Here is a 12,158-nt window from a genome sequence, read left to right on the forward strand (position 1 = left end):
TTCCCTCAAATGCTAGGGCCACATCCTCCTCCTCCTGCTGAACTTTGATCCCTTTGCTGCTACTACCTGTCTTCAATTGTCGTCTGATCTCTTCCTGGCGAAGAGCTGCCCACATCTCGTCCCAAGGTAGGAGAGTCCCTCTGCCCAAGATACTTTGGAAAAACACTTCTCAATCTTCTAAGACAACATTCAAGGTTGTCCTCACCATAAGCTCCTGATCTAGTGTCGCTCCTATAGCAGTCAACTGGTCTCAAATCTCATTTAGTCCTTCGAGGAAGGTGTCGATCGATTGACCCTTCTTCATCTGATACAACCTCATCTGGTTCTCGGGCAGCATTCTTCTCTGCATAGAGGTATGCTGGTATAGGTTCTTGAGAGCCTCCCACATCTCAACTATCGTTTCCTTCTCGGCTATATGTGGTACCACATGATCCTTCACGTCGTCAAGGATAATGCACTTGGCCCTCGCCATCGCCTCTTCGTACTTGTCGTTATCATTGGGGTCGATTGGGATAGCTATAACCTTCAAGGCGAAGTTCTTGACACGATTCTTGTCAAGCACTGATAAGATTCTGGCCTTCCAGACTGCGAAGTTCGATGCTCCGTCCAGTCTATCCTCGTCTCCTAGCCCGGGAAGTGCCATGATGCTCCTCTACTTCCCTCCTAGAAGTTCTCTGTTCGACTCCTCTGAGTCTCTACTTCCCGTCCGAAAGTTCTCTTCTGGACTCCCTCTGAGTCCTAATTTCCTTCCTAGAAATCCTTTTTCCGCTTGTCGAGATGCCCACTACTATGATCGTCTTGTGCAACTGCACTGCTAAACCAAGTTCCTCGGCTAGAAACCCTCGGTAACAACTCCTCTAGCCCTGCTCTGTCAGGGACTGTTCTGACTACAGTACCTCACCAGCTCCACACTGCAATATTTTTGCAGCCTTCTAAACTCCAACAACTGCCTCTCTGTGAACTGTGTCAACCCCTCTCTGCCTCACGTTGGCTCTGCGTCACCCCAGATGGGTCTGCGTCAGCCCTGGGATGCCCTGAATCAACCCTCTAGCCCTCTACGTCAGCAACGCTGGCCTCTCTAAGGCTCTGCGCAGCTCCCGGCTTCTTCTGCATGGTTCTGGCTGGCTCTGCGTCACACTTCTTGGCTTCTGCGCTGATAGAAACAGCCTCTGTCACCCCAGGACAGTGGTTTTCTATTGCTATTGCTCCGCTCCGCTGATGTCTTTTAGTCCTCCTGTGATCTGCAATCACCCTCTAATACCATGTTGTAGTTTCTAAGTTTACTTAGTTTAGAAACCCTTCATGCACTTTTTCTAGTTTATTCCTACCTACTTGTTATTTTTCTTCAACAAGTTATTTACAAAGTAAATACTGAAAATAAACACCAGTACATGCTCAACATATTACAGATCAGCAACTAAAAAAAACAAGAACAAACACACCACATGACACCATTATTTTTGGACCAATGTCCCCGGAAAAACCCAACGCGAGAAAACCGGTGCAGTTATCTAAGGGTTTTCTTATTAAGTAATATCAGAGTACAATATGGGTGTCGAAACTGGCCTACCCAACAGAGAATTTCCTTAGCAGTTATACCTCAGTTTGAGAGAAATCTCCTCGCTGAAACCCCGGAAAATCCTTCCAGCAGCTCCTCAGCACAAAGCTGCTCTACAACCCCAGCGTCTGCCCAAACTGGACTGCGTCAGCCCCTCTCTGTCTCATGCTGGCCCTGCGTCAACCTTTCTTGGCCTGCGTCAGCCCCAGAAGGCCCTGCATCAACTCTGGGAGCTTCTGCGTCAGCTGCGTTGGCCCCTCTGGTGCTCTGTGCAGCACTTGGCTGCCTCTGCGTGGCCCTGCGTGAGCCCTTGCTGGCTCTACGTCACCCTCCTTGGCTGTTGCGCTGCTCTCCCGGTACAATCTCTGCCTTCTCTGTTTCTCTGTACTCAATGCCCCTCAACTGCTCTCCCGATCACTGATTTTCTCTTAGCAAACCCCGCTCTAGAGAATAGAATAACTGATTATCTGGTGTGCTCTCCAAATGACCCTCAAACCTCCTCTTATACTTTTCTTGTTGACATCTCAACGGCCGAGATTAATTCCCTAATCAACGGTTAAGATTAGATTTGGCTTGATCCATGTCTTTTGGACCACTCTAACACAGATTCATATTAATACACATTAATATTTTATTTTCCCTAAGTTTAGACTTAGGGACTCCATTTAAAATATTAATTATTTTAATATCTCTTGCTCTGTTTAGAATCTGCCCAAACCCTTTCTGGGTATTGGAGATCTCATGTGCCCCAACCTCTCCACCAAATTTTGTGGCTAGAGCACATTCGATGCTACCCCAAATCAACACTTTTCATGAGGTCGAATAGCTCTCTCTGGGTCGACTTCTCACCGGTAGGGCCGACTTGTGCTTGGAGGCTTATTTTGACTTTTTACACTCAAAATAAATTAGTTTACATGATACAACATGCCCAAATGGGTCTTATATACATGACATTGACTCTCTTGACTCATGACAATTATTCTTATGACATGACAAACCCTAGAAGCGTGAAAAAAATGCTTAACCTCGATGACCAATCAAAAGAAGAACGAAACCCATGCTTGAAAATAAATTTTTCTTTCTTCTTTTGTTTGTTACATAAGATATACATAATGACATGAGTGCAATGACAATTATGAAGACCAAAACTAGTTACATTTTCCAACACATTAGAGCTTAAAACTAGCCGTTTTGGAATTCAAGTGGAATGTTGAGATGTTATAAACCAAGAAGTTAACGAGTGAACAAAAATTTAACCATTGGAAAGTCAAGAGATTCCTCTTCAACCAAATCAATTTCTCCTCGACCAAATTGAGTTGCTTCATGGACCAAATCGAACTACTAACTAGCCATTTGAGTGGGACGTAGAACCTCCTAGCTAGTCGTTGAACATCCTAGGACTATTATTCATCTTCGTTTTGATTTTCGGACCACAAGCAAAGCGAAAGTTAGACCTCCAAGGAAACTTGAGTCAATTCAACCCCTTAGTGGGCAGGTTCATGAATGTAATTGTAATATTTTAATAACATTAATTAGTATCCAACATGTAGATGACAAGTAAATAATATTTCCTAGAGGAAGAGTCAGCTAGTCATTTTTTAATCGTTACAAAAGTTTTATAAAAAGCTAGCCTATCCTCCTCATGTTGTTGTTTTGTGAGATCATATGCCATAATAAAAAGAACCCATTTTGCAAATCCACATATTTTTTATATTGTGTGGGTTGGCTTTTATTATCTTGTGTGTTATTGGCTGAATGTGGTAACCGAACTATTAATCTAAAACAATTCTCATTTAGTAAGAGTAAGATTACATGATAGTTAGGGGCTACACACCAATGTGGAGAAGATAGATTCGGCACTAAACCACTTTATTTTTTTGTTGCAATTGGGTCACTCGGACAAAAGTTGAAGCATTCCAAGAAGGAGCTTCAACTGGGAGAAGAGTTTGTATTTCACCACGCAGTCGATCTGAAGACCATAGAACACCACATTAGAGTCCATTCCTAGTTGGATCTGAAAAGTGGGAAGAGTTTTAGGTCGAAGGTAGGGGTGACAACTCTCTAGAGACCAAGCCCACCTTAGTAATCAAGTGCAGGTGTGTTTCACAACCCAGCTTCATGAGGTCATTTGTTGTGGCAAAAAGTAGGAAAGTTACAACAACCATTTTATATAGTTAAAAGACCAAAATTTTGTATTTTTTGTTTTAGTTTGGGATACTTATTTAGCTGATTTTCAAGTTATATCATAAGAAGGCTAATTTGTTTACCTTAGAGTTCTTGGAAATAAAGTCATATCTTAACCAAGGATTGATACATTGATTTTAAGGTCTTTATTGCATATATTTTTCACTGTATATCAAGTTTTCTGCTGCAGATCTATGTTTTCCTCTGTTGTTATGTAGCAGATCTGCAAATTTTTCAAGGTCCCACACTCTCACCATTTTTTTTACAGAGGACATTTAAGAATTAACTCCTCCACCTCACCCATATGTTGAAAATTTGGTAGCTTCGGTTGGTATTTTTGTTGGCAAAGCGAAGGAAAAATTATGAATTTGTGTTGACCAAGTCGGCCTAAATTTGTTCAAGTCGGCCCCTCCTAGAACATCTTGGCCTGCCCAAGGGATGCGTCTATTCGCATGGACAAACAACTATATATTGATCCTAAAATCTCATCTCCAAGACAGATTTTCGGATCTCATGTATCTCTGTTCTATTGGAGCTCTGAGGCAACATTGCTCTGTGGAAAGATGTGAGTTTTGTGGCATCACTACTCCAAGTTCTGCGGCATCATCATATGCGAGTTGTGGCATTATTCTCTGTAATTATGCGAGCTTCTTATGGCATTTCACGCAAAGATCTGTAGCATTATTCTCTGTAATTATGTGAGCTACTTGTGGCATTTCATGCGAAGATTTGTGATGTTAATCTCTGTAATTATGTGAGCTTCCAATGGCATTTCATGCAAAGATCTGTTGCAATATTCTCTGTAATTATGTGAGCTACCTATGGCATTTCATGCGAAGTTCTGTGGCATCTCATGAGAAGTTCTGCATCTGAATTTTGTGGGATCACAAATATCTATGGTAGTTGTCCCAGTGGGAAAGCGAAGGACTATGATTATGAACCAGATTGACCATTTCTCTCTCGCTTGTCTGGTCTTGACTTGGCAAACATTGGGGTCAGAGATTGGTGTTTTGATTGAATACTCTAATGTACATCTTGATGAATTGAACTCTCTCTCATAAGGAAAGATTGTTGGGTTTTCCCCTTGTGGGTTTTGCCCTGGCCGCTGACCTAAATTTTGGTGTCTCTTGTCTCTTGTCTCATTGTTTACTGTGATCTCTATTGCTCTATTGTAGAAGTGAATGGTTGAAATTTTTCATGTATAACTGCTTGATGATTGGAATACTCCAAAGGACTAATATTGTATCATTGGAAATAGTTATCAATTTGAAAAAATTGCCTAGTATCAATTGCACTAGAAAATCAACACCATAAATCCAATTCAAGGCACCAATCTTTACTGATTCGATAAGGTATTCAAAGGGAAGCCTCCCATAGCCATTAAGGAGGTAATTGGGCTTAAATAGTGAGGATTTGGGCCGAGGTGACAGTGGGTCCCATTCCTGCGTGTGCCAATCAGGAGAAGGTTGGAAGGACCTCAGTAACCTTGCCAATTTGATCGGTAACAAGACCTCTTAGAGATTTTGAGGTATTTTACTTTGTATGTGAACTTTAAGTTCATTTACATTAAACCTTTAGATCATTAGATTTGTTTATGGATTTGCCTTATGTACTCGTTGCACTATAGATACTTGCTGCACCTTCCAGCTCCATTGACTGTTTCTGTCCATGTGAAGATATTAACATATTTTCCTTCATTCATTCTTTATATATATGCATGTCTCACATGCAGATTTAACTACCTTTTATAAAAACTCATTTTGCTATTAGCAAGGCATCAGTGTGAAGTTGTCAACATACACGATGTAACTATGCCTCAATCTTTAAAAATGATATAAGATAGAGAAATCACAGCAAAAACTACAGCTGTTGCTAGATGCTCATAGGTATATGTATTTTCCACAAAGACAATTCTACCTGAAGATTCTTAATATCTAACATGCACTCATAGAAAGGCTAGAGATAATACCTCTTTGTGGAATGGACACAAGTCAGTAATGCAGACTTTAAGAAGCACTGCATGGCATATCCATAATCAAGAACATTAACAGCACCAAGAGAACTTTTACCATTCAAACTTATTTTACTCATTCACAAAGAATTTTCTTGATTCTCACCACCAAATGAAGCCTAATGTTATAAACTAATATCAAAAAGGATAGCAAAGTTGTTCTTGTTGTTATAGATTTATATATATTTAAAAAAATTGACTTTTCCAGGAAGCCACAGAGAGTACATTGTTCCCGATACCATTGCGTAAAAAACAAATATTACCTCATACGGATTCTTAATAACTTCATTCCACCATCTGCGATCATCAAATGGTTCAGCTCTTAGAAATCGTAGAAGACCATACATATCCTCGAGACTTCTCTGAATAGGGGTTCCAGTAACACACCAAAGGTTCTTGGCACTCAAACGCATTGCCATTTCTGTTGCTGCAGCTGCATTACTCTCAACCATCTGTGCTTCATCCAGACAGAGTCGCCACCAATGTATCCTTGTCAAAGGTGTTGGAACAACTGGGTACCTAGAAAGAAATTTCTTGCATGTATCAAAGATAACTACATAAAAATGTATAGGAAAAAGAAATTAGTGTGTTTCCATATCAAAAAATAAAATAATTAACACATGCCATAGTTCAACAAAATGAAATGACTTTACGTTACATAGCTTTCATTGTAAGTTGAGTTTTTCCTCACAGAATCCTGTGCCAAACTGACAGAAAGTATTTGTCACAGTCCCTGTATCTTTACAAACCACAAACGTTTAAGAACCAAATGACAGTGAAAATAGCGTACTCCTAGATACCCAGAAGAGCTCAGATTCCAGTGCTATGCTTGAATACCCCTTCAGAATCTGACTCTACAAACACAAGACCTGCCTACATGACTTCTGAAGTCTAAATCCATTCAGTTTCAGTACCAAGATGGACACCCAAATCACCAAACTAAATCTAATTGAATATTTATTTCCCAGATGCCTTTCTAAGAGTTAGGGTTGGCATATGCACTAAATAATTCCTGATTCTGAACTTCTACCAGAAGTCATATTTTGCATCGTATCAACTACTTGCCTCAGCCTATAGGCTTCAGGATATTTTTTCCTCGCCTATATTTTCCCAATAACCTAATCATCGTATTTTGCTGAATCATGATTTGTACTCCAAACGGGTAAACAGAGATGTATGCTCTTGCAATAAAGATTATTAAGTCACTGAGTCGGAACCTTTTCAGGTAATATGTTTCACTTGAGGAAAATTCCAGAGATTGACCACCCAAAACTCCTCTTTATTTTGTATTCAGATATTGTGAGCAGACAGAGGAAATTGTGCTTTTTCATCTAAACGATTCTACTCAGACGAAGGGAAAACCCATTACCCTACAGTGTCCGTCACATATGTATGCTCTTGCAATAAAGATTATTAAGTCACTGAGTCGGAACCTTTTCAGGTAATATGTTTCACTTGAGGAAAATTCCAGAGATTGACCACCCAAAACTCCTCTTTATTTTGTATTCAGACATTGTGAGCAGACAGAGGTAATTGTGCTTTTTCATCTAAACGATTCTACTCAGACGAAGGGAAAACCCATTACCCTACAGTGTCCGTCACATATATGCATGTCAAACAATATCTTGGAACAACAAAGCTGTATCTGGTTATCACAGGCCAAATTACAAGAATCCATATCATCACTAGCCGACCTTGACGAATTGTCTTATAACGCAAATAAATTCATAACTCCATGAATACTTATCGGAATCAGATGATCTTTAGATCAATCCTACACCTCTCGATGAGAGGGATCCAAGAAAAATATCAGCTGCCATAAATAAGATGACCCACATGGAGTTTGGCCCTAGTTGCCAATTTTAACAGCATACGTGTGTCTCCCTGCTGCATGTCTCAAATCTTTCTTTCTTTATCTGACACTTACCATTCTGTTCAAGACATATAAGGTCGCTTCAATTAGACTCCATTCTGGCTTCTGACTAACAAGCCAGAATTGCTGGGGCTGCCAGAACTGTCGGAAACAACCGGAACTGTCGGGAACAGCCGGAACTGCCAAAACTACCGAGAACTGCAAGAACTGTTGGGAACTACCAAAACAGTCAGAGCATCTATCTCCGAAGGAGAGCAACATGCAAGGGACAGCTAACTAACATTGGGACAGTTGTATGGTACTTAGCAACGAATACACCAAGCATGCAATGTTACATCTAGCATGCAAGGGACAACTAGCATGCAACAACAAGCATGCTAAGGACAACAAGCATGCTAGGGACAACAAGCAAGCAAGGTGCAGCCAACACATAGGTCAGGATGGCAACATGGTGCAGCAATTGCACATAATGCAGTACAGTGATGGGTACAGTCATGATTAATGAAGCGTGATGAGATGCAGCGTAGTGATGATGGGTGCAGCATGGTGCAGCGCGGTGACGTGCAGCATGATGACGAAATGCAGCACAACAATAGCTAAAGGAGTCACCTTGGAGAATTACTTGAAGCAGCATGTCTTCAACTGATCTCATGTATCATTTTCTTAGAGATGATCTATGCTCTTATCTAGATAAGTCAAAGTGTTGACTTCTGTTGTAAACGTACTCTCTCTCTCTCTCTCTCTCTCTGCTGAACTATTGAAGAACATATAAGAAGAATTGATCAACGGTTTCCCCACATTGGGGTTTGTCCCTAGCTAGCGCCACATCTTGTGTCCTCTTGTCTTCGCTTGTCTTCTGCGATTTATGTTTATGTTCTATCTGCAGTTTACTTTAATGCTGATGTGATTGCTAATCTGGAAAAGATATGGAGCTAACTGTGAAAATTGAAATAAATTGCTCTAAGCATAGAACATACCTAAAATTAACATGGTATCAGAGCTGAGGTGAAGACAATGACCAAGCAAGAGTGAAAGAGCAATCACCGAAGACAGTTGGGAAAGGACAAAAGGATCAGTGGATTCCTCATCCCTCTTCAAATTCACCAAGGGTGAAGTCGAAGCAGAGAATATTATCAGAATGGCGCAGCGGAATATGGCCTACCTAAAGATCACTGCATTGGAACACCGGATCTCAAGGTGGAAGGAAAGGCAGATAACTAGTTCGGCCATTATGCGAAGGAGTGTTCGAATGGCAGGGACACATCACTTGATGATGATAACAATCATTCCAGGGACATCTAATCAAAGGAATGACAAGTAATGCAGGTCATCAAGGAAATGGCTGACTCTTCATAAAAAGCAAGGAATCCCAGGTATGAAGAATCAAATGTTGTTTCTGATAAGATAAAGAAGCGTTATCTTGTATTGGCCCTCTCCTTCAGATTCTTTGGGAATCCGGCTTATAGATTGTAGTGCTTCAAGGCACTTCATCGGATAGATGGGTGCACACTCTAATTTGGTAGAAATGGAAACAATTGTGGGATTATACTTGGAACCAATGCCACCTATCCCGGAAAAGGTGTAGGAAATGTTGACTCTCAATTGAATAAGGGTAACTCGATTCATTTACATAATCTCTTTTATGTACCTGATCGCAAGAAGAACCTGGTGTCCATCTCGGAAATGGAAGTCAAAGGTTTCAGGGTGGCATTCATCGATGGAAAGGTACGTGTTAAAAAATATAATTTTCAAAGATGCTTTTTCTCATGGGTTCAGGGTTGGCAATTTGTATCAAGTTGCAGGATGGTCCATTGGGGATCATGTCAATTGACATATCGCATCTATAACATTGGACGTCTACCTATGGGGCCCTACCTAATGTGAGTCAAATGGTGATAGGGGTGTCTGAATTCAAGTAGAGCATGAAGGTACATGTCTGAGATGTACCAAAGGAAAATCTTATAAGGGGACCATTCCCCTCATGCAGTAGGTCCACAGGTTTGGAACAACCCGAGGAGTTTGAGATTCATGATCGGGAATCTCATGTATACAGGTGGAAGAAAGCCCTCTATGGCTTGAAGCAAAACACCCCGGGCGTAGTATGAGAGGATTGATAGTTGTCTGATGAAGTTGAGATTCACTAGGAGTGAAACCGATCCAAACCATTACCCGAAGGTTGTGGATGATAGACCTCTCATACCGGCACCTTATGAGGATGACCTATTTCTGACAGGTGCAGACCCTCTCATTTATAGAAGTAAGAGGGAGTTGGATTCTGGATGTGGAATGATAAACTACAAGCCTGTGACTACCTCGAGGATCTTAACTTTCAGAAGTTATATGGTAGTGATGTCGGACCAGATTTGGGAAATGCCTCTGAATTTCATAAACTCATTCGCGTTGATGTTCTTGGTGAACATCCGTCCAGACATATGTTTTGCAGTTAGCATGGTGAGCTCATATTTGGTTGAGCCTCACTAGATTGGTGCGAAGAATCTTCTGAGATATCTTCGGGGCACAATCTCTCATGGATTGAGATACACTGCCGGAAATATGAAACTGCATGATTATCTGAACGTTGACTGGGCAGGTAGTGTGGAGGATCACTAGAGCACTTCTCAGTGCTGGTTCTCTTTGGATTCTGCTTCGATATCATGGATGAGCAAGAAGCAGAAGTCGGTTGCTATAAGCACCGCCGAGACCGAAGACATAGCTACGAGTATGATCTCGTGTGAAGCTGCATGGTTGCAGAAGCTCTTCAATGAGCTGTTTGTACACATAATGAATAACACTATGATTCTTTGTGACAACCAGAGGGGGGATTCGATTATTGAGGAATCTCGTATTCAATGATTGCTCCAGCAGATAGACATAAGAAACTGCCTTATCTGCGATATGGTAAGTCGATGAGCAAGGAGGCTCCATCGCATTGAGACTGATGTACAAGTGGCAGACATTTTGACAAAGCCCCGAGGAAAGGTCAAATCTGTGACTTTCCCGAATGACTTGGAGTCATTGAGAGGCCTTCTTATAAGGGTCCTGCATGTTGCATGCATTGAGCTCTGGGAGCTCTGGGGGGCTTGGGGTACTTACCAGAGCAACATACGACCACAGGGCAACTCACCCTCCCCTGGTGGTGCGTTATGAACAGGATGATTAGTTCTCTTGTGGGCCAGGATGATTAGTTCTCCCCTGGCAACTGTGGAACAGGATGATTAGTTCTCCTGTGGGCCAGGATGATTTATTCTCTGTGGCAACTATGGAACAGCATGATTAGTTCTCCTGTGGCCCAAGATGATTTGTTCCCCATGGCGACTATGACACAGGATGATTAGTTCTCCTGTGGGCCAGGATGATTAGTTCTCCGTGGCATCCATTGACAGGATGATTCGTTCTCCTGTGGACAAGATGATTATTTCTCCTGTCGAGGCATCCTACCCATGCAGTCTGGGACTCATGGGAAGTACCTCTCATCTGATCAAAGAGCAGGGAAATAGGGATAGGGACCATAGTAGTACTATCGATGGACGCATCGCTGTATCTACCGTACTCCCTATGCTAGGATGACCTCCATTGATCTGGGATCAATGAAATTGATTTGGGATCAGTATGAGTGGTTTGAGACACTCTCTTGTGACATTGATCTGGGATCAGTATGAGTGATTTGAGACACTCTCTTGTGATATTGATCTGGGATCAATAAAACTGACTTCAGGTCGGTAAGAGTGATGTGACACACTCTCTTCAGATGAAACTGACGTCGAGTCAATAGAGAATGGTATGAGACATTCTCGATCAATTCTTCTTCTTCATGGTTCAGCATAGCAGAGCAAAGCAGAGCAGAGCAGAGCTCAGCAGATCAAAGCAGAGCAGAGAAGTGCAGGGCACTAATGGCAGAGATAGTACAGTCGGACATATGGATCAACGAATGGAGTTCTCCCTAGTTGAAAGGGAGTGTTAAAATTGGCAATTAGGGCCAAACTCCATGTGGGTCATCTGATTTATGACAGCTGATATTTTTCTTGGATCCCTCTCATCGAGAGGTGTAGGATTGATATAAAGATCATCTGATTTCGATAAGTATTCATGGAGTTATGAATTTATTTGCGTTATAAGACAATTCGTCAAGGTCGGCTAGCAACCAAATAAACCCCACATGTGCTCAATGTTTTAGTATAAACAGCCGAAGCATCTGTCTCCGAAGGATAGTAGCATGCAAGGGACAGCTAACTAACATTGGGAGAGTTGTATGGTACTTAGTAGCAGATACAACAAGCATGCAACGTTACGGCTAGCATGCAAGGGACAACTAGCATGCAACAACAAGCATGCTAAGGAGAACAAGCATGCTAGGGACAATAAGCAAGCAAGGGACAACAAGCAAGCAAGGTGCAACCAACACATAGGTCAGAATGGCAACATGGTGCAGCAATGGCACATAATGCAGTATAGTGATGGGTACAGTCATGATTAATGAAGCGTGATGAGATGCAGCATAGTGATGATGGGTGCAGCATGGTGCAGCGCGGTGA

General features: G+C 41.7%; 1 protein-coding gene across 6 annotated transcripts in view; it reads right to left on the reverse strand.

Annotated features, from left to right (window-relative positions):
* Positions 1-12,158, reverse strand: part of LOC149157990 (uncharacterized) — a 459,039-nt gene that overhangs the window by 353,164 nt on the left and 93,717 nt on the right. For all 6 annotated transcript variants that reach the window (XM_089436071.1, XM_089436075.1, XM_089436074.1 and 3 more), the window contains exon 8: positions 6,017-6,272. In XM_089436071.1, coding sequence (XP_089292197.1) covers positions 6,017-6,272 — 256 coding nt within the window. The remainder of the gene's footprint in view (positions 1-6,016; positions 6,273-12,158) is intronic.

Source organism: Pinus tabuliformis, chromosome 5_2 (genome assembly GCF_031772625.1).
Source record: "Pinus tabuliformis cultivar Carrire ecotype Pingquan chromosome 5_2, CPIR1, whole genome shotgun sequence".
Classification (NCBI taxonomy): domain Eukaryota; kingdom Viridiplantae; phylum Streptophyta; class Pinopsida; order Pinales; family Pinaceae; genus Pinus; species Pinus tabuliformis.